Source organism: Dipodomys ordii, unplaced genomic scaffold, assembly GCF_000151885.1.
Source record: "Dipodomys ordii isolate 6190 unplaced genomic scaffold, Dord_2.0 Scaffold15, whole genome shotgun sequence".
Classification (NCBI taxonomy): domain Eukaryota; kingdom Metazoa; phylum Chordata; class Mammalia; order Rodentia; family Heteromyidae; genus Dipodomys; species Dipodomys ordii.
In genome coordinates, this window is record NW_012267231.1 from 3,669,151 (window position 1) to 3,695,988 (window position 26,838).

A 26,838-nucleotide genomic window follows, 5' to 3' on the forward strand; every position below is an offset into this window, starting at 1 on the left:
GTGAGATTTCATGTAGTTAATTTCTCTCTTTTCTTTTTTTAACAAGTTTTCATTCAGCCATGCCCCTGAGCTGAGAGCACTTTGCATCCAGTCATTTCTTTGTGGAAGGCTTAAATCCCTTTCATTTATCTCTTGTAATACATTACTCTTTCGTATCTAAAATATGTCCCTCAGCCAGGAGCTAGTGGCTCACACCTGTCATCCCAGCTACACAGGAGGCTGAGATCTGAGGATCACGGTTCAAAGCCAGCCAGGGCAGGAAAGTCCCCATGAGACTCTTACCTCCAATGAACCACTGAAAAACCAGAAGTGGAGCTGTAGCTCCAAGTGATAGTGCTCACCTTGAGCAAAAGTACTCAGGGACAGTGCTCAGACCTTGAGTCCAAGCCTCATGGCTGACTATATATATATATATATAAGTTCTTTACTGCCTAAGTGAAGTTCCAATCTAGCCACTCTCTAATTTTAAAAAGTAAATTGAGAATTAAGTAGGAGGCATTAAAAGAAAGTCCTGCCTGTGGAAAGATACAGGCAGGGCCAATGCTGTATCCAGGGGCCCTGTGGACTAAAGAAGGTTAAGGAGTTCTGTCTTTTGTCTGTTCTAAGTATATGAAATGGATAATAGATTCTCCTAATGACCTTCAGCCGTTTAGGGAGGGGTTGAAGGGAAGATGGTATCAAAAGAAATCTTAAACTGTCAGAGAGGAAAATCCCCTATCAAACCCCAATGATTTTTATTTGTGATTTTCCTATTAATCCCCACCAAGCTGAGGTGTTTACTACCAGCTGACATCGCTAAATCTCCTTCTCCACCCAACGTCAGTCAATCCATTCTCCGAGAATGGCCGGGAAGTTTTGCAGAAGTCAATAGTATCTGACGCGCGATGAGAGGAAACTCATGAAACCCAGGAAGAGCAGAGAAAGGTGGAGAAGGGCCAAGGAGTGGAATGAGGGTCACCGGGGATGGGTCGCTCAGAGGAGTTCTAGAAGATTCCAGAGGAAAATAGCATGGTTTCCCAGAGCAGAGAAAAATACATGAGTTTTCCAATTCGTGCTGAGTGGGCTTGGGAGCTTGAGGGAGTTTAGGGGGGTCTCCAGGTCCCCCCAGCTTCCTCAGACCAGGCCAGCTGCTGTTTAGATGCTCATCCTCAGATTTTCTTGGGGGCAGGGAATCACACTGCATGTACACATGCGTGCATGCGCGCACACACACACACACACACACACACACACACACAAACACACACCCCTTTTTGTTTTCTAAGTAGACTTGTGTCTCTTAAACTGATCAGACAGAGGGGGGACGAACAGATGGAAGTTCTGAGAGCCTTCAGTTTTAACACGGCACCTCCAATACCAACGCCACCCTCCCGGGTGCTAGCATTGCTGCAGCCCAGCCGCCTCCTGGCTCACCACCCCGCCCTGCTAGCCTGCAGTGGAAGGTCTCTTCTCCTGCTAGCCTGCAGTGGAAGGTCTCTTCTCCTGCTAGCCTGCAGTGGAAGGTCTCTTCTCCTGCTAGCCTGCAGTGGAAGGTCTCTTCTCCCGCTTCTTTCCTTTCTCTTTTTTCTTTTCTTCATGCAATTCTTTTTTTATTGCTATTAGAAAGGTGACGATCTCTGTTCACCCACTTTCCTCGGGCCAGTGTCTGAACAGTAGATACTGCATCCTGCCCTCACCTCCAACCCACCTCTCACGTTCTCTTTGGGAAGAGAGGTCTGACATGTAGCAAGTTCTCGCCTGAACATGTGGTCCAGTGAGGTTCTTATTTCCATCCCAAGTATTGTTTTTTTAACCAAGTGTAAATGTTTGTCTTTGGTGCAGGACCCTACTCCCCCCACCCCCTGCCAGTGGCCCATATTTTTGCCCTCTGATAAAGAGGGAAAACTTCAAAAGATCTTGATGATCCTGGGCTGTGAGTGGAGACTCGCCCAGACTTCTATTCCCTGTGTTCTATAATACGCTTTGATAATCCGAGGAGGGTTGGCGTTACAAGCTTGTAGTCTATAGGCTCTGGGAGCCATACCATGCTGTCGGGGCTTAAACCCAGGGCAAGCTACCCTGAAGGTTGCCATAGTAACCAAATCATGCTTTGTCTTAGCCCATCGCCTTCAAAAGTGAATTACCTGCCTTGTCCCCGCAGGCACTGGAGAGCAGGGACATCTTTATAAAGTCATCTGTCTTCTGAACAGGAAAGCCTAGGAACCTTCGAGACTCAAAGGATCGAATTTCTCCTAGGGAATGGTGGGGGGGGGGGGAGAGACACAGCCAGGCGGGCCGGGATAGCTGACAGTAGGAAACGCTCAGCGGCCTTAACTATTACACCTCCCAGAAGCCCGCTACTCCGTCCCTCCCTCGTGGCAATCTATGTGTTCACTAGGTTACAATTCCCTTCTCTACAAAGATGAGAGCCATGCATCCCTTCCTGGGCGGGGGGGGGGGGTGTCCCAGGAGAAGTATCAGTATCAGTACCCTTTCAAATCATGCTTTACAGTCTACCCCCATGGACTTGCACTGACTCAGTACCTCCAAAATGACCACCTGTTGCTGCCTCTGCCTTAGGATGCTCCTACATAATAAACACTGACACACCCAGATACACACACACACACACACACACCTCAATCTCTCACACGCTGTCTCTCTCTGTCTCTGTGTCTGTCTGTCTGTCTGTCTGTCTGTCTGTCTGTCAGTGTGTGTGTGTGTGTGTGTCTGTGTGTGTCTCTGTGTCTGTCTGTCTGTCTGTCTGTCTCTCTCTCTCTCTCTCTCTCTCTCAGGAGCCATGCATACCCCAGATCCTTAGTTCCCACTGGAAAAGTTTACACGCACTGGGGTCTCATTACCCGAAAACTTGTTTTACTTTTTTAAGACTAGTGACTTGTCTAGCATCCACTTGGTGAAGGTAAAGCATTTTTACCTGACCAGACTCGTCATCACCGTGATAAAACCCCCCACAGGACGTCATGGAGTACGGGAAGCAGAGAGGAAGAGGCCAGGTCAGGCCTCTCGCGAGGCCCCAACCCCGCCACCCTCACCCCAGTTGGAAGCGCGGGTGTTCGCCTGCTCCCTCTCCCAGTCGCTCAGCAGCACGCCGGTCACTTTACGCGCATCAGCTCGTTTGTCTCGTGGAAGGGCTTCTTCCACATCCCCCTCACTGCTCCCCTGCACAAATGAAGACGCAGAGACGGAGAGAAGTTAGGGCAGCTAACGTTCAGTCCGCAGAGCTTATGAATCCGAACCGTGAGGATTCCAGTGCACATCTCCCATCTGACTCCCCAACCTGACCTCCATGTCTTGATTGGAGTAGGTCAGAGTAGCTTACGGGGTTTCTTGTTCTTGTTTTGTGTTTTGCTTTGCATCCAGACAGATACTTAACACTTGCCAGGAAAAATCATGCATAAGGTTTCCGAGACTAACAAGAGAGAAAACTGGTGTGGTGCTGGTGGCTCACGCCTGTAATCCTAGCTACTCAGGAGGCTGACATCTGAGGTCTGAAGCTAGCCCAAGCAAGAAGGTCCGTGAGACTCTTGTTTCCAATAAGCTACTCAGAAAAAGCTGAAAATGGAGGCTCAAGTGGTAGGGCACTAGAGCCTTGAGCACAAAGAGGCTCAGGGACAGTGCCTAGGCCCTGAGTTTGAGCCCCAGGATTGAAAGAACAAACAAACAGGTGACATTGATCGAGATGCATCGCACTCATAAACTGGCATGTTGAATACACAACCCTTTGCACGACTACTTAAGGATAATTTTTTAAGAAAGAAAAAGAAATTAATGGCTCCCGGCAAATCCGAAGGGCCTGAGCTTCTAGAAGGTGTGCGGGATCTCCATGTCTCACCGGGTGTGGGAAGGGGCTGCCTGCCGCACGGAGGCTGAGTAGGGCCTGGAGTCCCTCCCCCACCTCCCCCCCCCGCCCCCAGGGCCACGGTGAGCATCTGTAGGGAGCATTTCTGCAAAGGATTCCATTCACAAATTAAAAATAAGCTGCTTGATGTCCCTCCCCCTGTGGAGTGAAGGGAACAGATGGGTTGCAATCCCAGCATGCCACGCGCATACAGCAACCGAGCCTGGACTCCTTAGATTCCAGAAGCATCTCTGCCACGGATGTGACAACCAAAAAAAAAAATGTCCCCCAAACTTGATGTGTTCCTTTGTAGGGGGTGGGAAAAGAAAAGCCACTCCCTGCCAATTGCTGCGGTCTGGCTGGAGCGGGAGAATTAAATGAGATACTGTGGGAAAGTGAGAGGGCGCGCTGTCAAGCCTGCTATTTGGAGAAGCGTGCAGGCAACACCCCGCATCCGCGTTGACTCCCGTAAACACCTGCAGGATCAATCCTACACGCAAATGAGAAGCCACCAGGCACCACTGGAGCTCCGGGGTGTTTGTGTTTTTGTCCATCTCTCTACATCTCTGGGACCCTTTGTCAATCCATAGCCAGTCATCAGTTATGCCAGGAAGACCCAAGTTGCACAGTCCTGAAAGGCCGGTACTCAACAGCCCTGCAGGTTAACTGCTCCCCCCCCCCCGCAAGAGGACGGACGCTAGGGGTGTGTGAGGAGAGCTGCCCCGGCACACGCTCACCTTCTGTGTGTGTGTGTGTGTCCCTGTGTTCGCTCCGGTGACTTGCTCTGAGCACCTGCTGCAGAGCACTCGCTAGAGCAAATGGCTTCAGACTTAAGAATGCCTGGGACAGACGGCATCCTATGGGGATGAGGCGCGCGAAATCTAAGGTAGGGGGTCAGCAAACAGCCCACAGTCAGTGTGTCTGTTTGTTAATAAAGTTTTATGGCAACGCGGGCACAGCCATTCCTCTCTGTGTTATCTATAGCTGCCTTTGCCCTCTGGGGGCAGAGTGGAAATTGTGTGGTCCAGAAACTCTAAAATATGGTCACAGAAAGAGAAAAAAAAAAAAAACTTGCAGAGAGCAGACAGACAGGGAGGGGAATACTGGGTGTCTGTCATTCTTCACCCAGGGGAGCTCTTGTGGAGGGCAGACTTCAGAGGCCAAGGGATTTGCAGCCTCTGTGCTGTGGACTCAGAACCCTTTCGGGGGTTTGCGAGTCATGGGGGAGTCCGGGACTGGAGCCCCACTCTGTGTATATGACCTTGCTCGGATGGTTTTGGGGTGGACAGTTCCCCCCGACCCGTGTCGCCAACCTAGTGAATGCATCACGGGGTCACTAGAGCCCCCGTGGTCCCTAGCCCTCACATCTAGACCCCCCCCACATCCTCAGGAGACCCTGCCTCCATCATGACCCCGGTGAACACGCCATCTTCCACCACGCCTGGCCCTTCATGGAGAGGAAGAGGTGCGGGCCCCACACACGCTCCCACCCGTGACCCTGAGCCTCCTCGGACATGGTTCAAAAGAACACCTTGGCCCCGATCTCCAGGCAGATGATCAGGCCAGAGGGAAAACAGGGCAGAGAGGATCTGATCCCCACAGGATCCCCTGTGCAGAAAAAAAAAGAACACCAAAAACCAAACAATACCACAGCATCTCACGTGGGTAGAAGAACCCACAAAGGCTACAGACGCATGACACAATTCTTTTAAGTCAAATAGTTTGGATCTGAGCAGGAAAACGACACACCACCACCACCCACAGCGCCCTCCATTAGTCACAGCACCCACATCTGAAAACGCTCTGGCCTTCGGGGACAGAGCTCGCCGCCCTGTTCTCGGGGCCCCACCAACAGCCAGCCCTCCTCGTTAAGTTCGGTTTATCTCCATGGTTTAGTTCGGCCGTGAATCCTAAGAGATCCGCACACCCCACCCGCCCTGCCAGTTACTTGACTAGGGTTTGAGAATGAAGGTAACTCTCCCCGATCTCTCTCCGGGTCCGACTTTACTCTTTATTGTAATCCCTCCCCCACGACAATCATTCAGTTTTCCAGTGTGACCTCTCCCAGATCCTCCAGGGGTGCGCCTGGAAGGTTCCTACTGTCAGTCAGGTGCCGACGCGAGCCAGCGGGGAGGGAGAGGCCAAGGCCAGGCCGCCCGGTCAGTAACGGGGGCGTGCACCTGTGCTCCTGTCCTGCCTCCATGCCCACGTCTTTTCATTGGATCTCAGTGCCTTGACGAGGGGTTGGTTGTTGATCTTTTCTTTCTCTGCTACCTTGGATCGCGTCACCCTTTTGTTTGTGGAAAACTGAGCTTTGGCAGCAAAAGGAAACAGGTTTGGGGATCACGCAGTCAATCAGCAGTTGACCTCGGACCCCAGGGTTCCGGTGAAACATGAAGACTTCCTGCTCTGGACACTAAAACCATGGGGCTCAAACTTCAACTCTCCATGCAACCGCTGGTGAGGTCTTGGCAAGTCGTTAACTGCCCCTAACCTAACCACCCCCCAGCCTGCTGTATAAAATATGGATACGAAGATAACTGTTGGATAAATAAGGATACTAGTAAGAGTTGGCCAGGTAGCCAGTGGCTCATGCCTGATATCACAGCCACCCAGGAGACTGAGATCTGAGGATCACAGTTCAAAGTCAGCCTAGACAGCGAAGTCCTTATCCACAATGAGCTACTGAAAAAAAAAGCCAGAAGTGAAGCTGTGCATCAAATGGTAGAGTGCTAGCCTGGAGCAAACACAAAGCTTGGGGACAGTACCTGTGCCTTAAATTCAACCCTCAGACCAGCACAAAAAGAAGGAAGAGAGAGGAGGGAAGAGGGAAAGGAGGAGGAGGAAAAGAGGAAGGAAGGAAGGAAGGAAGGAGGGAGGGAGGGAGGGAAGGAAGGAGGGAGGGAGGGAGGAAGGAAGGAAAGAAGGAGACTTATTTGGTGAAACGGAGCCCAGTCTGGGCAAATGCAGATGACTACTATTGACAGGGTGTCATTCATCTCAGGACCTCTAGTGATCGCTGACTCCCTTCCCTCCTTCCCATCTTGTGGAGAACTCCCAGTAACAATTCATGAAAAGACCAGCCAGCAGAGTCGAGTGGCTGTCCAGTGAGGTGGAAGTGGCTGTCCAGCGGGGTGGGAGTGGCCATCCAGTGGGGTGGGAGTGGCTGTCCATCCGATGGGAGTGGCCGTCCAGCGGGGTGGGAGTGGCCGTCCAGCGGGGTGGGAGTGGCCGTCCAGCGGGGTGGGAGTGGCTGTCCAGCGGGGTGGGAGTGGCCGTCCAGCAGGGTGGGAGTGGCCATCCATCCGATGGGAGTGGCCGCCCAGCGGGGTGGGAGTGGCCGTCCAGCTGGTGGGAGTGGCCGTCCAGCCGGGTTGGAGGTCCCTGGCCAGTTGGCAAAGCAGGACTCTGTCCTTAGGTACCGTCTTACTCAAGGAGGATATCAGGTTGTCAGGAGGGAGGAGGGATGGGAATCCTAACAAGATTTTCCACTGTAGACTTCAGGCAGCCCTGAGGCCTGCTCCAGATTCCCAGTGCTCTCCATGAATCCCTCCAGCATCACAGGAATGCATCAAACTCGGGCGGCTCCGGCTGGCCCCGAGCTCCGGCCTCGGAGACCATCTCCAGCTAATTCCCTTCCAGTCCTGCAAGCTTCTGAAGCTGGGAAGCACAGATAGTGCTCCGCGGCAAATATGGCCAAAATTAGATTAAAAATAACCTCCTGATAAACAAATTACTCACCGAAAATAAATACCAGGCCCCCGTGGCCGAGATAACTAACAGAACAGCGCCACCGCATGGCAGGAAGAGGAAAGGACATGAGCTCTGCCCCCAGCTCAGCCCAGTGGGAGAGAAGGGCCGCTGGCCAGCAGACAGGGAAGGGAAGGGGCAGCACAGCATGGGTGGAGAGTGCATGTCCTGTCCGAGTCAACCTTTCTACAAGCCACATACGCACTTGGGCAAATACCATAAATATCTGGCAGAGAACTCTGGACTCTGAGCCAAGAAAAAGAAAAGGCAGGTGCCAAGTTGCGCATCCTAGGACCTTAACAGGCGCTCTCCCCCACCCCTTCTCTCCCCCTCTCTCTCTCCATCTTCAGCCTGGACCCATCCTGCTGTGCAGACATATCTCCATGCAGACATGGGCCTTGTTCCCTCCTTAGCCTCACGTGGCAGGCGGTCCCTCCCAAAGCAATGCTTGCAAGACTTAGAAAGTGCTTCCTTCCTTTTCCTCCCGCGCGCCTCCAGTCACGCCTTCTCTGGGCTAAGCCATCTCGTTGCAGCACAAGGCTTGGCTACCAAAAAGGCAGCCAGGAAGCCCCAAATCCCATAGCTGCTGGAAATAACTGAAGGTTTTCAAGCTTTAGTTTCCCCCGCCCCTAACACCTGAAAAACAGAGATGGTAATACCTCCTTGATAGGATGAATATATTTATAGTACACTTTTTCCTTTTTCTCTTTGTGGGTAGGGCTTGCTTGAACTGCCAGGCCTGGGCATTGTCCCTTAGTTGTTTTGTTTTTACTCAAGGCTGGTGCTGTGCCTCTTGAGCCACAGCTTCATTTCCAGCTTTTTGCTGCTTCATGAACCCCACAGACTTTCCTGCCCAGGCTTTCTTTGAACGGAGATCCTCAGATCTCAGCCTCCTGAGTAGCCAGGATTATAGGCATGAGCCACCCAGGTGGCTGAGCATCTGATGTTCTAAGAACTCCACGAATGGTAGATACTTGGGCTGTTTTGTTGAGTCAAAGTGTGATGGATGTAGCTTGGTACACTGATTCGTACAAAAATCCATATTACAACCATCCACCCCGGTGCGACAAAGGTGAAAATCTATCAGTATCATTTGAAGCAGGATGTGGGCTCATCACTGAAGCCTATGGCAGGTGACCCCCACCGGAGAGATGGGGGAGAGGGGTCATCGGGTCCATAGTCAGAAAGCAATTCGATTCTCTCCAGGGATGACGCATGAGGCCCACCCAGGCCCCTTCAACAAGGTACAGCGGCAGCAAGTGCTGGGGGCGGGGCGGCGGGGGGGCGTGTAGGTGGAGAAATGAGAATCTTTCCTTGGGCCACATTCACGGAGAGGCCCGGCACCGCACTGTGTGAGGCACTGGAGGTGCATGTGGTGAGAAGTCATCACGGATTGCAGAATGGTGAGCTCACTGAAATGAGGCTCTGTGCCAAGATTTAGCATGGACTTAATGCTAGGCAGATACGAGGTTGGATGTTGTTCGGAGGAGCTGTCTGGCAGAGAGTTTACACTGATATTTAAGAAGTGGATGCCAGGCGCGGTGGCTCACGCCTGTCATCCCAGCCAGTCAGGAGGCTGAGAGCTGAAGATCATGTTTCAAAGCCAGCCCGGGCAGGCAAGTCCATGAGATTCTTATCTCCAATAAACCACTCAGAAAACCACTGGTTCGCTGGGTGGGTCACTTCCTGTCTCTGGACCTCAGCATCATCTCTGGAGAACAAGGGAGGGCAGGGAAGAGCGAGAGCTTCCTGGAGGCTCAGAGCCCTGTGTGTTCGCAGGTGTCCAGGAGGAACGGCTGGGGGCTGGAGGAGCGTGATTCTGAGCTCTCGCCTCACAAACAACCTCAGCAGCTAAGGAGCTTCACGGAGCCACTGCGTGGCGTGGATGTGTTTCAAAACATAGTTCTGCTGACATCCACAACTAGGTGACACCAGGAAGAACTTTGGGGGTTTTTTTTCGCCTAAGTCTAGCCATGGGGAAGAAGGAAGTCCAGAATGCGGGCAGGACCCACGGCCGGTCGCAGGACACGTGTACCTCCATGCAGAGCCACTGCTGTCTGCGTGTGGTCACCGGGTGAAAAGGCACAATGCCCCCGGGAAACCCCAGGATTCCCCGTAAAGACCTTATAAAAACCGGCCTGGCCTTTGACACTTTGTAACAAGAACCCCTCTGGCCACTACCTTACCCAGTGTCTCCACTGCTGCAGATGGTTCTGGGAAGAGCAGGAGCGGGAGCCATCTGCTCGTGGGCCAGCCCTCCCTCCCCCTGAACCGAGTAGCATGGCCGCTGCTGGCTGTCCTTGAGAGCCGGCCAGCCAGAGTGCGACCTGCGAAGAGCTGTGAGAACGCTGCTCTTCCTGCCAGCCGTCCCATTAGCTCTCCCCTCCCTCCCCGCCCCGCTCTGACTCTCTTCCTTCACTAACCTGACGTCCTTTTTCCCAGCCCCTTCCTCCTCATGCCCTGATTTCTGAAGCCTTCCAGATTCCTCCAAATGCTAATTCTGTCATGGGAGAGTGGTCCGGGCTCCCTCACTAAGAGGAACCGGAAGGCGTCGTCCTGGTTGTGAGACCCTGAGGCCTGGGCAGCGAGGTGAGCCCAGACAAGACGCGTTCCTGGGGCGGAATCAGGCCACCGCCCCATTGCTGCCCTCCTGCAGGGGCTGCTTCCGGGCCCACAACTGTCCCAGCACACACTCGAGCTTGTGGGAGGGAGGTGGCGGGGCGGGGGGGGGGGGGGGGGTAGAAAGAAGAAACAGGGAGAGGCAACAGCGGTGAGAGAAGAATTGGGACAATCGAGGCAGAGAAGTCAGGAAGGAGGTAAGGGAAACAAAGTTAGAACAGAGGGAAAAAGCAGGAAAAAAGGAGAGAGGGGAGGGGAGGAAAAGGGAAGGAAGGGGGGGAAGACAAGGGGGAGGGGGAAAAGGAAGGGGAGGAAGGGGAGAGGGAGAGAGAACACAGGTTGCTCTGATTTACTAGGGAAAAAATTACCTACGCTAGAAGTAGCACTATTTCTTAATGAAAGCTTGATTAAATTATAGTAATAAAAAGCTAAGTGGTCTTCGGCTGGAATCAACACAAAAGGACACAATTCTCAATAGAGGAAACCTCAGGGAAGGGTCTGGGCCATGAGAGCTAAAGAAGAGTTGAGGAAAAGAGGGAGCGCGTGGAATTGGGGTTCCACCTCTACCATCCAAACCACAGTGAGGACGTGCCCGCGTGACTCTGCGGGCCCTGAGGCAGGGGCCGGGCCTGGCGCTCTCACTTGGCTTCTTCTTTGCTCAACGCTGGCACCCTACCGTGTGAGCCACAGTTCCCCTTCCAGCCTTTGGGTGGTTAGCTGGAGAGAAGACTCTCCAGACTTCCCTGCCCTGGCTGTCACTGAAAAGCTGGCCCAGCACAGGCTGGAGACAATTCCTACTAGCTACCGACTTCCCATGAGCCTCAGCACGGGGGTTCTGACGCGTGTAACTCAGTGGCAGGCGGCCACGTGCGGATCCTTCCACAGCACTAAGCTGGAGGACTAAGGAAGGTGCTCAGCTACCTGAGATGCTGAGTCTTCCCCCACCGAGGCAGGTCAGCTGCCAGGATGTCTACACCGCGCGCCGTTCTCAGGCTGGCCAAGCCCCTCCGCTGGACAAGTCAGCCCTCACTCACCCACCTGCCTCCAACACCAGCCACTGGATGTGGAAAAAGCCACGCCGTGAGCGCACAAATGACCAGAGCCCAGATTGGAAACGCCGAAGGAGTTCACTGCCACACAGGAGCGGGTGCTCTGTTGACGCCTGACGATCGTTTTCTGTTCCTTCTCATCTCCAGGGCCAGATAACTTCTGGCTCTTCACACACACACACACACACACACGTAAACACACACACGTAAACACACTCAAACACAGACACGTTTTTTTCTACCTTTGTTCCACCTGCAGGACATCCTGCTACGGACAGACTTGTGTGCTTTCTATCACGTTCCCAGAAACAAATGGACTCAAGCCTCGCTGCCCCTCCCCCTGCCCCGCTTTGGTCTATGAAACAAAGCATGGGGTGATTTTTGGCTATTCCTTGGCGTGTGTGGCTGGCAGGGTTGTGTGGCTGGAGGAAGAGGGTGCTTCCATTTTTGTGTACTTGGTTAGAAGCGCTATGAATGTTCAACCATACCTACAAGTCTCCAGCTCTCAGCACAGAAACAAATACCAACGGAAGGGATTGGTTTCCAAGGGGCGAAATTAAAACAGATGAAGAAGGAAGATGTGGGGATATAAAAATATGAAGCTAAGGCTAAGGCTCCGTTGCTCGGTGGTGCATGGTGGTTTCTTTGGATTTTACATGTGAAATTGGCTCCCAGTGTAATTAGGCCAGAGCTGCTAAGAGGTAAAAAAAAACGAAAACAAAAAGAAAGAAAACAAACTTCCCAGTTATTCAGAACCCCAGAGCCATTTCTTTTTTGCAATCACTCAAGAAACTGAGGGAAAGAGCCGACTTTTTAATATGTTTGTTACCAACCTCGACCCTGGCCACACAATTGCCCACAGGCTACTCACCCCAGGGATCCAGTCCTGAACCTAGCTGCAGGAATGGCTCCAGCTTTCTATTCATTGTTCCACCTCCCGGGGAACCTGGGATTCATCCTGACTCTCTGCTGGGGCTGGTGACCCTGTTCTAGAAGGACCTGGGGCGTCCCCGGGGTCACAGCAAGCAACAAATGCCTTCGAGGGTCAAGCGTGGTGTCACGGGACACGTCCACGCAGAGGGATGCTGTCTCTCTTCTCTGTGACCACGCAGACGGAGCCACCACCATGTTTTCCGTCTCCTTCCCAGAACCAGGCTCCCTCACACCTATAATCCCAACCACTCAGGAGGCCAATGTCAGAGGAGCACAGCTCAGAGCCAGCCCAGGCAGAAAAGCCTGAGAGATTCTTATTCCCAGTGAACCACCTCAAACCAGGAAGTGGAGACATAGGTGAAGCAGTGGAGCACCAGCCTTGAACAAAAAAAAAAAAAAAAAAGCCAAGGAAGAGCACCACACCCTGAGTCCAAACCCAGTACTGGCACACAAAGAGGGAGGGAGGGAGGGAGAAGATGGAGATGAAGAAGAAAGAGGAGGAAGGAGGAACGAGGGAGAGGGAGGGAGAAAGGAAAAGAGAATGGGGAAGAGGAAAGAAAGAATGGAGGGAGAGAGGGAGGGAGAGAGAGGGAGAGGAGAGGAGGGAGGGAGGGAGGAAAGGAGGAAGGGAAAAGGAACAAAGAAAGGAAGGAAGAAAGAAAAAACGAACAATGAAAGAAAGAGCGAGAGAGCAAGAGAAAGAGAGAGAGAGAACGAAAGAGGACAAAATACAACCTTACATTAAATCAGCAGTGGAAAGAAACAGCAGTGTTTCAAAGACAGTGCTTACTGGATTTCAGCAGTGCTGCCAGAACTTCCGTGGCTGCCCTGGGGAAGGAGAGAGAGGGGTGAGACGTGAATGTTGGTGATTGCTGTCTGCCCGCTCCTGGATCCCACCGCCAGGGACGGCGGTCACGGCCACCCCCACGGGCTCCTCAGTGACCGGGCCGCAAGCAGGAGGTGGACGGCCATGCTGAGCCAGGTGTCCAGCCGGCAGACGGGCACCAGACGTCCACTGTGCTGCTGAAGTCCCCGCTTCCCCCGACCCCGTGCCCACCCTTCACACCTCCCACCCCCCAGCATGCCTTGCTCTGCTGTTGTTCGCACCCGTCAGACCTCTGATCAGTCTCTGGGTAACAAACAGGTGCCTCGTCAGCCTTCATACGTGTTATGTCACTGATCACGTACTGTAACATGATTACTGCCACTAGTAAGATTATTCATACTACTTCATAATCATAGGTCTTACATTTTTAACATAGAAAAGGATTTTGACAAATAAGTCTTTTTTTTTCCATTGTTGTCAGTCATGAACTCTGGGCCTGGGCGCTGTCCCTCAGCTCTTCAGATCAAGACTAGTGCTCTACCACTTGAGCCACAGTGCCACTTCCAGTTTTCTAAGTGGTTTATTGGAGATAAGAGTCTCACAGACTTTCCTGACCTACTCTGGCTTTGAACCATGATCCTCAGCTCTCAGCCTCCTGAGTAGCTAGGATGACAGGTGTGAACCACCACGCCCGGCGTTATTATCATTTTTTTTTAGAAGAATCCATGTCTCTTTGAAACACTGTGGTGGTAGTAAATTTTAAAAAATTGGTCGATATTACTATAGAAAAATAACATGATGGGCCCAAAATGCACTATAAAATAAACACCTTTAGGCAATGCAGCGTGGGAAATGTCTCTGCTTCCAGCATGTAAAATAAATCTGTGCCGGGGTGGGTGTGACCCTCACATACCCCACAGTTGACATGAATGAGCTGCCAAAAACTTATCGGACTTGGGGAAGATCATGTTTCTCTCATAACTTTATTTTTTACAATCAGGACAGGAAGCTCATTTTAAAAAAAAATCAAGTCACTGATCTGTGAGTTTAACGATGCTAGCCAGTTCTTCTTCTTTTCCTTGATGTAGATGCACTGTCGCTGGAAATACGCCTCAGGAAAAAGGAAGCTTCGGGGAGCGGGGAAATGAAGAAACAAAAACATTCGATTGTTTTTAAATTGAAAAAGAATAAAATAAATGGACAAATCTTCCACAAAACTGCATCTGGACCTTCGGACACCTGAGTCAACAAACTGAGATATGTGGATGACAATTAAGAGCCTCTATGAGGGAGTTGGACTTTGAAAATCATCTTTGTGTTGGAAATGGATGCAATCCCCAGGTGCGGGGCCGTGCCTGGTCTTCAATAAACACGGCGTCTTGGCCCTCATAGCAGGCAGCCTGCAATGTCACCATCACCCGTGTTTAGTTTAACAACCACGCTGATCAGACTAAATGGGCTTAAGGATTAGATGCCTTTATGAGGGTGGATTTTGTACATTTGCAGAGTGTTTGCTGATAAATAAAATTAGATCCAACGAATATAAACTGGGAGAAATAATGTTCCTTGTAAACACTAGGCAATTTAAGGGGGGTGGGGGGAGACTTTTTCGAGAGAGGCCAGAATCTTTCATGCTGCCAAAAGCCTGCCTGAAAATTCATTTATCAGATTTACTCTACTCAAACCACGCATGTCGCCAGCAGAAGAGTTTATCCAAAAATGGAGCAGGCCAGCTGTTGAGTAATGTCACAATTTCCATAACAGTACCAGACCATGAACGGAAAGAACCAAAAAGCAGGGCCCCTCCCCACCCCCCAAGGAGGAGAGCCAGCCATTTTTGTCAGGCGGGAGTCCGATTATGACCGTCCGGCTCACGGTTATTAATTAGTGCCCTGTGCTATTACGTCCTCTGAGAGCTATCAACAAAATATGTTCTGCGGTGGCCAAATATTTGTGAAGGCTTCAAAAGAAATATTAAGTCGTTTAAGACAACTTAGCAGACAGAGAGGGGCGGTAGTTCCAGGCTAGGAGTTCTGTTGAAGACAAACCTCGGGAGAAGTTCCACTCAGAGGAGCGTGGGTAGACAGGGTAGCGCTACACATGCTGTTGAGTAGAAAAGAAGGACTTGTCGGCCGGGTGTCAGTTGCTCACACCTGTCATCCTAGCTACTCAGGCCGAGATCTGAGGATAGTGGTTCAAAGCCAGCCTGAGCAGGAAAATCCGTGAGACTTTCATCTCCAATAAACCACCAGAAAACTGGATGTGGTGCTGTGGCTCAAAGTGGTAGAGCGCTAGCCTTGAGCTGAAGAGCTGAGGGACAGCACCCAGGCCTAGAGTTCAAGCCCCATGACTGACCAAAAACAAAAACAAAGACCTTAAATAGCCAATATCCATTTCGTCAATTTTGCTTGCTGTGCTATTGTACGTTTAAACTATCATGACTGCTCTGAGTCTTTACCAGAATTTGCCATGGGAGCCTGCACAAATGAACACTGAGAGAAAAGACACAGCAGATTGCTCTTCAATCTGAAGACACAGTCAGAAGGTTTGCGGGCCAGGGAGAGGCTGTCATACACACAGAATTTATCTGGTGGAACGTCCCTAGGCTCCGTTTTGATAGGGGACTATGTTTGGGAATACTGTGGTTTGAGTATTTCCCAAGGGTCCATGAATAACAGTTTGAACTCTGGAGTGACAGACCCAAGACGTGTTGGGTTCTTGGGAGAAGCAGAGCCTCACAGAAGGCACTTACGTCGCTGGGGGAGGGGGGGTCCCCTGTAAAAGGGGACACTTGGCTTCTTTGGCCTGTGAGCCTCCCCCTACCCCTGCCTCACCAGACAAATGGGCAGAGATGCCTTGCCTACTCCTTCACCCCATCCCACCCCTCCCCGTGCCCACGGAGAGCCCAGCTGTGGCAGGCTGTCAATAAGTGCGTGGTGAAAGAAGGAATGTGTAAGTGAGTGGGGCATTTAAAAGAGAAAAACCTTCATAGATCAGTTGAAGGAGTGAATCACTCATGCTTCGTGACGATCATAAAAGAATAAATTTATGCTCGTCATAAAATAATGTCGACAAGTGGGAGGGAATATGTCAAAGACAGTATATTTGTTTCAGGTTCTGCAGAAAGACCTAAATGACAAACTGTAGAAATATAGAGAGAGAGAGAGAGAAAGAAATGTATATATATTCATACATATGCATACATAGAAGGAAAGATATATGTCCACACACACACACACACACACACACACACACACACACACACACACGCCTTTTATCTAAGACCTTGCTAGCTTATTCCCTTCATGCCTAATTTGATGGGGTTGAGACCATGATTTAATCTCTATGGTGTACATTTTCAGGCTCTGGCATTCCTTTTGGAATAGAGGACGACCTACCTACCATGAGCCCCAAGACCAGCAAGTCTCCCGCTGACCGCCGCCCCCCTCTGAACTCCTCAACAGAGAACTGAGAATTCATCCCCTGATTTATTAACTTGGGACATCACCGAGGTTATCATAGGTTAATTAGCTGTGAAACTGGCTCACAATGCAGGAAGTCAAGGTCCCCGGTGCACAGGAAGACAGACAACCCGTGCGAGAGAGCGTGGATTACCAGAACATTCTCCTTCTAGAAAGGATCATCACGGAAACCCAAAAAACACATCACAATGAAGGATCTTCTGAATCAGACAGATGCTGAAGGCGAAGCTGTGATCTGGCAGGGCAAGTGGAAGCCAAAGGGGAAAAAAAAGGAGGGGGAGAAAAATACCCCCAGGCTACAGCGAAGTAGACACTGAACTCCATTAGTATATAACACTTTCCCTTGGCAAACTCTGAAGTGTAGACCCAGACAGGTTGACAAATGAGCAGGATCAGGGAGGAAGATGATTAAGGGAGTGGAATAATTGATATATGAGGAAAGAAGTTTGGGGAAAAATCTAATTATGAAGAGACCCAGCCAAACGATGAGTTTGCTGACAAAGTGCAGATGTACTTCTGGTTTGTCCTCCATGAGAAAACCCCAGAGCAGGATAAGAACAAAATGAGTTGTTCCAACAGGATGTGAGTAAGAGTGCAAGGAAGAAATTAAAACAAAAACAGAAAAAAAAACCCACACAGGAAAGACAAGAACTTGTAACAGAGTTCCAGGCCTAAAGACCTCATTCCCAGAAAGAAAACGTAAAGGTGGCCCAGCTGGCTCTCTCTGGCCAGCTAGGCCCCAAGAAATGCTACCATTTCCTATTAGCGTGTTGACTTCACACAAACAGCTTCTGTGTTTATGATAGGAGTATCGTTGTGATACACATAGAAAGCATTCCAAAATTTACAAGTCTTGAGTCTCCTTGAAGAGTCTAGCTATACTTGACTTAGACCAGGGAAAATCTGAGGCCGCCCATATTAGTCTCTGCCCTGCCTTGAAATCCTCCACTAGGTTAAGAAACAAAACTTCATCATCATCATCATCATCATTATTATTAGTTGTTAAATTCAATTAGCAAATACTTCATTAAGGTATTATTATTATTAGTTGTTAAATTCAATTAGCAAGTATTTCATTAAGGAGTTTGGTGTTTATGTTCAGCAAAGGGATTGGCCTAGAGTTCTTTGTTGTTGTTGAATCCCTATGTGGTTTCAAGGTATGTGTAATGAATGTATAGTAAAGGACCCTAGGGTACACACGCAAGAGCATGCACGTGCATGCATGCGCGCAGACACACGTGCACACACACACAAACACACACACACACACACAGGCTGGTAGAATTGCAGGAGACACTTCTTATGTATAGATCAATATTTTAGCAAAGCAAATACAAAACTTGCAACAGGCTTTTAAGAGGTAATTATCGATTCCTCCCACACACGAGATGAGTCAGCTCTCCCCAATTCTCATCCTACCGACCTCTCTCACAGCTCCATTTGAGGGTTCCTTGGGGTTTGGGGTTTCTTTTGGTGTGTGATTTTTTTAAATTTCATCATTAATGGTGTTTTGAAAGCGATTGCATTTCCATCTGTCCTTCCACCCGCCCTCCTTCCTTTTAACAGTTCTCTTCCCACATTGGCGGGGCGGGGCGGACACCTCGCACCCTTCTCTCAATCTGGACTCTACAGCTCTTGCATGTGTCAGAAATGCCCGGATGCTTCTGGCACGTGGATGAGCCTTCATTTCTAACCCTGGGAGCTTGAGGTCACAGAGAGATGATACGACCCATGCTGAAGGGGCTTTCTGAGCAAACGCGGAGAGGAGATGGTGAATGGAAATGGAAGTGTGGAGTTAGCTGGAAAGCTCGGGGGCACAGCGCCCGCCTAGCCTATGAGATCTGCTCAGCTCCGCCCCCTGCACTGCAAAAACCAGAAGGGAAAAAGGTCAACAGGAGTAGATGCCTTTGCAAACCAAAGAACTGGAATGACCAGGCTGGGGGCGGGGGGGGAGCGGGCAGTGCACTGATTGAACAGTAGAGGTTTTAGTCGCACATGACTTATACTTAATCCTGATGGTTTAGGGGAAAGGAAGTTTGGGAGACTTGGAGTAAGGGATGAAGGGTGATATTCTTTGTTACGGCTTGTTCAGTCCAATCCATCGTTCTGGGCATTAACACGCCTCGTCTCATTGAAATCTAACAACAATAAAAACAAGCACTATTTTACTCCACTTCATTGAAGGGTGGGATTTGCACTGAAAGTGGTGGCACCCAAGGCCCTGAGTTCAAACCCAAGTAAGTAACACTAGAGCCTGGAATTTGAGGATCACCAATATTAAGAAACGTGCTTAAGTCCAACAAAATAGACTGAACTCTACAATCCAAATCTGTGACTTCTGAAAAGACAAGAGTACCTACGGCACTAAGATGGGCCTTTAGAGCATCATTAATTCCCCCATTTTTTTCCCTTTTGTGCTGATCATAACCGAGGGCCTAAAGAGTTATGCAGGGATGAATAATATTTTCAGACAAATATACCATCTTCCAAGGCCAAGATATTCATAGCCAGCCCTTGCATAAAACACCACTCTACAGTTACTCCTGAAAAGGGTAATTTTTATGGTCAGAAAATAATACATTTTTATTTCAGAAGCTGATTTTTTAAGTATACCCCAAAATGACTTTAGAACTCTACTTTTAATCCATGCATAGTTTTGAAGCAAAAGGAATACTTCAGGTTGGAATACATCTAAAACTCCCTGGGAAAATCAGAAGCCTCTTTAACAGTGGCCTCCCAAAGTATCCCCTTCTATTTCTGCTTTAAAACAGCAACAACAGAAAGATTACTGACCCAATGTCTAATGGCTTATGAAACTCAGCAGAAACCATGATCTGAAAAAAGGAATAATAGTAGGGTCTATACAGTACTTGGAGTGAACAACTGTCTCCTCAGAAATCAAATTTAAGAAGTCAACATCTAGATGCTCTAAACAACAGAAAGAGAAAATAGTGAACTGAACCTTTAAAGGCTATTTTCTTTGAGTTTCTTATAAATAACATGTCAGTCCATAGTGGAGAAATGCCAGGTTTGTGGTTGTGTCAAGCTGAAGCTGTAATACCTGCCTCCACCAATAGAGGGAGCGAGGTTACACGTGCTCAGGATAAGTGGGGTGCCATATGCAAATACCTTTTCCTATCTGTCTCAGGGGCTGTGGATCTTGCTTCAGAAAGATTCCTCCAGGGCAGTTGCCTGGTTGCTTTTCCACTTTCTCTCTTTTCCATTTATATTTTAATTCTCTGTGGCATTGTATAATGGGGGGGAAGAAATCGTGATATTTAATTCAGAAAAGCATTTGTGGGGGACTCATTGGACCTGAAACACACCACACAAAATGGGAATGTATTCTGTGTGATGCTGATTACTATGATCAAGGTGGGCCACAGTCAAAGACAAATCCTGTGAGCTTCAAGAATACAGAGCTGGAGCTGTGGCTTTCTTCCCACAGCTCTAGGGGTCCTGCCCACTGCCCACGGTTTATTTATTTGACCCATTTAATCATTTCCGTTTTCAAATCACATTGAGAAGAAAAGTCACGGTACTGCCGCATGGGTGAGCACAGACTGGCGTAAATCGTCAGGACACCTGGAATCTTATTTGAGTTCTGTCCGACACTTGCATACATTATAGGAAAGCTCCTACTTTGAAATTCATCATGACCACTTATCAACTGAGGCTATTCAACTGAATACACACTACGTTTCCATCTGCAGGGAGCATCTGATGCTTTCACGGAATTGTAAGACGCATTGGTATGTCACATTATTTTACCCTATTGAAAGTCTTATCGAAATACTCAAATGGCACTGGAGAAACAAACATGGAATATGTCTCCAAATGAAAGAGTTAGAAGGATCTCTGATAGCCAAAGGATGGACAGGGACCCTAGTCAGTACTTGGGGGCGGGGGAAACACGATTATCACAGAGCAATAAGAACCGAAGATGAAAATGACATGCGCATATCTGGACACACACAAGTTTCCGGACCTTCTTGGTCCACACCTGCTTGTGACTTGTCTTTCCACACGTAAACACACATGCTTGGTGGGGAGCGAGAGTTCCATGCCACTGGTGCTGACAAAGTAACAAAACTGTCCCCATGATTACAGACACCCCCCCATTTCGCCCCTGGCTTCAAGTTATCACAGGAAAGCCACGACACTAGCAACAACCACGTTTCTTTTTGTTCTTCTTTCCGTATGAACCTGGAAATCCTGCCACGAACTATTGAAGCAGAGACCCATACCATGAATGTAATCCAATGGGACTGGTTTTTATTACAAACTAATATTGCCTCTCTAAGACTGGATTTTTTTTTTTAACCAAAGTAACTATTCTTCAAAAAGAGGAGGTAATCAATTGTCTTCATAGTTAAGGAGTACTACCCTCCCTGTGAAGCAAGAAAATGTAACCTGGAGAAAGGAAATGAATCCCCAAATACCTCATTTACTCTCTCGGGAATTCTTCAGTGACACCAGAGGAAACTGTCATGAACTATACATCTAAGAATACTTTAAAAAATGGAATAGGAATGTGAAATACATAGTTACGAGGTTGAAACTTCATTGGCGGCGGCAGACAGCAGATAGGATGCAGTAGAAAACTGAATTATCGAAGTTGAAAACACAAGAAATTTACCTAGATGGCAAAAAAAGAAACTAAGAGGACAAAGAAAGAGGAAGCAATACGGGGAAAGGGAAAGGAAAAGGGAGAGAAGACAAGGCAGAGAATGACCCTCAGCTTGTTGGCTGTCTTTCTCTCCCAATTCCCATCCATCTCTAATTGCTCCTTTCGTCAACATCCAACTGGTTATTTGTCCCAACTCAACCCAAACTAGTATCTACTACTTGATCAACACTACCACTTCTGGCTTTTTCTGAGTAGTTTATTGGAGATAAGAGTTTCCTGCCCAGGCTGGCTTCGAACCGAGATCCTGAGGTTCATCCACTCTCTTGCAAATAGCTTGGTTCTGATTTTCTTTAGGACTTGTGTCTCCCTACACACTTCCTCAGGATCCAAGGGACCGACTCAAAGTCAAATGTATTCGCTCATGGACTTAAAACTACTTCTGGAAGGACTTGGTCTTTCTTGAGTAGACACATTTTTCCACGTGGAATCCTTTTCCATCTGCCAAGGCCAGTTTTCTTCTTACATTTCTCGTCCTGAGTCTTCTGCCGATGAAGCCTTTCAACTTTCGCTTGTGTGAAAATTCCATCTTCCACGTGCATGTTTGAGAGCTATTTTCACGGAACACAAGGTCTCTGGGCCTCAAGAAGCTGTTCCACTTATGTCGTGTCAAGAGAGAAACATACCGGGTTCTTAGTCTTGTTCCTGGGTACATAATATATCTTCTTTTTTTCTTCTTTCCTCGATGCTTTAAAATCTGTTCCCTCGTTGGAATTAATTTTGAGCCAGCTGGTTTAATGATGGCCCTGAGGTAATTTCTTTTACTGTTTCTTATGCCTGTGGCTCACTGAGATCTTTTTATCTCTCGCTTAATGATTTCCATCCCATTTTGGAGAGTTGAACTCTTATTTCTCCCAATATTTTTTTTGTTCGCACCTGTCCCCTCCTCTCTCATGCTTGCAGCTGGCCCACTGTTTACTGACCCCCTTCTCTCTGTCATCATTATTTCTTCTTCCCCTTCCCCCTCCTTCTCTTCCACGTTTCATTTTGGGAACCTTCCATGGTTTTCTGGAGATAAGAGTCTCACAAACTTTCTTGCCCGGGCTGGCTTTGGAGTGTGATCCTCAGATCTCAGCCTCCTAAGTAGCTAGGATGACAGGTATGAGTCACCAGTGCCCAGAGGTCATAGTTTTATCTTTCCTTTGGATATATAATTTTCCTTCATTTAACACAATGTACATCATAGGTGTACACAGTAGATTTTATTTCTGCCAGTTCAATTTGGGTCTTTTTTTTTGTATTCTGTCTTTATTCGATTTTTGAAAAAAAAATATTGAACACTGTTGTGTTTAATTTCTAATGTTCTTGTCTGACCCAGGTAATAGCTATGTCAGTTCCAGTCTGATTTTCATTGAATGATGTATCTATTCTTATTACCAGTGGAATTTTCCCCTTTATTGGCATGCCTAATACATTTTCAGAGGATCCTGGATGTTGTGACTTTTACCTTGAATGCAGAATAATTTTTGTATTCCCATCAGCATTTGGAGACCGTAGCCTGTTCACGTAGTTCGACTCAGAAACAGAATTCTCCCCCTAGGTCTTCCTTTTAATGTGCTAGGCAGGATGGAGAGCAGTGCTCAGACAAGCCAGCTACTTCTCAGTGTGAGTCTCATTGGTGGTGCGAGGTTCGCGGCGTACCCAGTGAAAGATGTTCCTCCCAGCTCCGTGTGTGTTTCAGACACGATCCCCTCCTTCACCTCCGGGTAGTCTTCTGGCCCGGTTTTGCATCACTTTGGCTTTGGGCAGTTTCTCACAACCACGATAAAATGGAGAAACCTCTGAAGACCTCCAGAGTAATATCTTTCTCTGTCCTATAAATGCTACACATCTTATTACCTCGAGAACTTACTGCCTCCTCGACATTCTCTCTTCAACTTAGAGCACCTTCTGGACCACTCCTTAGAGACTTCCTCTACCTCACCACCAAAACCTGGAACTCTGAAGGCAATAACAAGGAGGCAACAGAAGAGTTCTGCCAGCCAGATACCTGTGGCTCATGCCTATAGTCCTAGCTACTCAGGAGATCTGAGGACCCCAGTTCAAAGCCAGCCCAGGCAGGAAAGTTCATAGGACTCTTAAATCCAATGAACTACTAAAAAACCAGAAGCAACGCTGTGGTTGTCAGGTGGTAGAGCACTACCCTTGAGGACAGAGGGGCTCAGGCACACAGCTCCATGGCCTGAGTCCAGCACTGGCAAAAAAATAAAACAAAAGAATTCATCATTTTTTATTATCCATTGTGGTCAGATGTCCACGTTTGTATAAACACTGCTGTCTATATTCTATCTGTATTTGGGTTTGTTTTATTTCTATTTTCAGGTGGAAAGATGAATCAAACCCTAGTTTTTCTCTCTGGGCCTGAAGCAACTGTGTGCATATTTTCATATGAATCTTGAACCATACTTTTTTCTAGCCAGTATTTTATCATAAGCTATTCCCTGTGATACACATCACTCCTAGCTTATTTTTGTGTGTTACTACATAGTATTATGGTAAATAAATGCATTGCTTTTTCTGAGCAGTCTCTATTATTGGGTGTTTTTGGTTATAAAATCTCCAATTATTAATAATACCATGATGGATATTTTTGTGTGCAAATCTTCACCCACCTTTCACAATAATTCTCTGAGGCAGATTTCAAGAAGTGAAAACAAATTGAGTTACAGAATGGGAACTTCTTTTTGATCTTGGCATATCTCCTCATTGTTTCTCAGGAAGGTTGTTTTTTTTTTAAATCAATGAACATTCCCCAACAGCTTAGGTACCTATCTTATTGCATCTTCATCAATAATAAATGCCTTCCTTTTTCAAAAGCTTTGGTACTCTGATTTGTAGAAATTGGTGCCTTGATCTAAATTGGATTTCTCTAATTATTGGAGAATTGAGTATTCTTAGTTTTCCTGTGTCTTCTTTGTGAATTATTGATTTCCATCTACTGACATATTAGTGTTCTAACTCAATTTGGGAGAGCTCTCTCTCTCTTAATATGCCTGAAACATATGCCAACCCTCTATTAAAATATCATTTGTGAGCCACCAGGCACTGGTGGTTCTCACCTGCAATCCTAGCTACTCAGGAGGCTGAGAGCTGAGGATCACAGTTCAAAGCCAGCTTGCACAGAAAAGTCCATGAGGCTCTTATCTCCAATAAAGCACCAAAAAAGCTGAGCGTGGAGCTATGGCTCAAGTGGTAGAGGGCTAGCATTGAGCAAAACTCTTTAGAGACAGTGCCCAGGTCCTGAGTTCAAGTCACAGGTACAAAATACATATGTCATTTGTATGTGTGTGTATGTGTGTGTCTTTTTTGGTGTGTGTGTGTGTGTGTGTGTGTGTGTGTGTGTGTGTCTTTTGTGGTGGGGTAGTTTGGTCTTAGCATTTAGGGATCATTTCCTATTCCAAACCAGAAGCTACCTTCCCAAGTGGTCTGAGAGCCTTCTTCTTTAATTTTGCACCGCTATATTCATTTACCTGCCAAATATGTAACTCATCTATAAGCTCCACGGGGGAAGGACCATGTCTTTTTTGATCTCCAATCCTGCACATCTCCAATAGTAATAATGAAAAAAACTAAAAACTTTGCAATACTGCTGAGTTGAATAAATATATGGTTAAAAGGGTGGGCCTCGGGCAAACCTAAATAATGGTGTTCATTAATACAACTGGCAATTATTGGATACCTACTAGGTACCGTGTGAAAGAAATTCAGGCCTAATTGATCATTATTCAGTCCTTTGAAATGGCCATCTATTGTTCTCTAGCTATTTTTCCTGTTGGCTCGGTGGACAGAACTAATGATCTAATATTAAAATAGTGCTCTAATTGAACTTAAACAAAGAGCCTCCCATCTGTCTTCATCCTGCCGCCTCTGTCTGCACTCATGAAAGGAGCTAGCTTCCAGTGACCGTAACCTCTGCACAATGACTCCCTTTGGGCCTTTCCAAAAACAGAGCTGCCTTTTTCTGACTCAATAAGCATAATCCTAGACCCCACGCCCACTGACAGCCCCATAGACCCCATAGAAAAGGGGCTTCCCCCATTCGCTTTATAATCTGTGAGAGATCAGTCGCTGAAAAATGTGGTCATGGACTATTAGAAATAGCAGTTTCTTCTAAGCAAAGGGTAATGTCTGCCCCCCCCCAAAAAAAGTATCTCCTGATCAGAGCCTTTCTGTTTCTCATTCCAATCGAGCAAACCCTCTTGCACAGATGTGTGGGGGTACAAGGAAAGTAGGATTCACACAAAAGAGATTTTTAAAAAAAGATTAATAAAAAAAAAACTTGTTTGGAACATCTCATCACTGGGTCAGGCTAAGCTCAAAGGTGACTGTCTATGACAAATGAAAGTTGCGAAGAGCTGCCTCATCTCTAGATAGAGAGGAGGAGCAATCCAAGGGGAGGTATGAAGAGTACAGACTTCAGATTATAAAGATGGAAAAGGAGCCAGGCGCCAGTGGCTCACGCCTGGAATCCTAGCTACTCAGGAAGCTAAGATCTGAGGATCACGGTTCAAAGCCAACCCAGACAGTAATGTCTGTGATACTCTTATCTCCAAGTAATCACAGAAAAAACCGGAATGGCCCTGTGGCTCAAGTGGTAGAGTGCTTAGTCTTGGGCAAAAGAGCTCCCAGATCCTGAGTTTGAGTTCCAAGATCGACATAAAATAAAAATTAAAAGAAGATGGAAATGGAGTTTCTGTAGAGGACTCTGGCCAGGGAAAGGGGAATGTGGAAAGGCAGTCTGGAATCCATAGGTTCCAAGATTGCGTCTTGTTTGTTTGTCTGATATGAACATGTCGGCCCCATCCTGAACATGCTATCTCCTCATTCTGAGGAAGAAAGACCACGTCAGCAGTGGAAGAGGAAATGAGCCTGGATCGAAGACTGGCCTAGGCCCCTCAGGATACATCAGCACACCTAAGTTCCAGAGCACCTCCTCCTTCCTCAAGACAACTGGTCAACCTCCCCTCAGGTGGGAGGGGCAAGAAGACACTTCAGACTGACCCACGCCTGCCTGGAGGGCCGGGGAACACCTCACACCACATTCTGAGAATGCCACGTTGGCACTTCCGTACAGACTGTCAGCAACTCCGGGACAGGACCGGCATTCGGGGTCAGTCAGCTCTCCAGGGCCTCCACCGAGATGAACCACTCCATGCTGTCCACCAAAAGTCCTAATTCATGGGACGGTCTGTTTTGCGTGTACTTCATGGATCGTCATGGAGTAAGGGACAATGTCTTGCAGTTACCTTAGAGGGTTTGGCCAGCCTTTCTGGGTGTCAGTGACCTCATCTTCAGATGAAGGAGAACCGGGGAGGTTTGCTGGAACCTTCCAGCTGTAGATCCTATGACTTGGGTATCTGTAACTGACCCTAATCAGGGAGAGATCAGTTGCTTTCTTAAGAAGATGAAAGGGATTTTTTTTAACATCGACCCAGTTGCCAAGCTTTAATTCATGTAGGAAACTATTCATTCCACGCTGAGCTGAGGGCGTGTAATCGCTCCGTCAGTAAGCTGAGCCGCGCTGCGCATCCCCACTCCGGCGCTTGGGAAGCCGGGGTGGAATCTTTGTGTTCTTGTTCCAAAGTATTTGAGTCCAAGCGCTCTGGGGAAGATAGCTCCTGCACCCCAGCATGTGAGCCCAGACCCCTAAAATA

The 26,838-nt window shown here is 48.2% G+C and overlaps 1 protein-coding gene across 1 annotated transcript in view; it reads right to left on the reverse strand.

Moving 5' to 3' along the window:
• The window catches only part of Agbl1 (ATP/GTP binding protein-like 1), a 361,783-nt gene that overhangs the window by 320,547 nt on the left and 14,398 nt on the right, over nucleotides 1-26,838 (reverse strand). Inside the window, exon 5 of the mRNA XM_013011882.1 lies at nucleotides 12,980-13,017. Within this exon, the coding sequence (XP_012867336.1) occupies nucleotides 12,980-13,017 (38 nt within the window). The remainder of the gene's footprint in view (nucleotides 1-12,979; nucleotides 13,018-26,838) is intronic.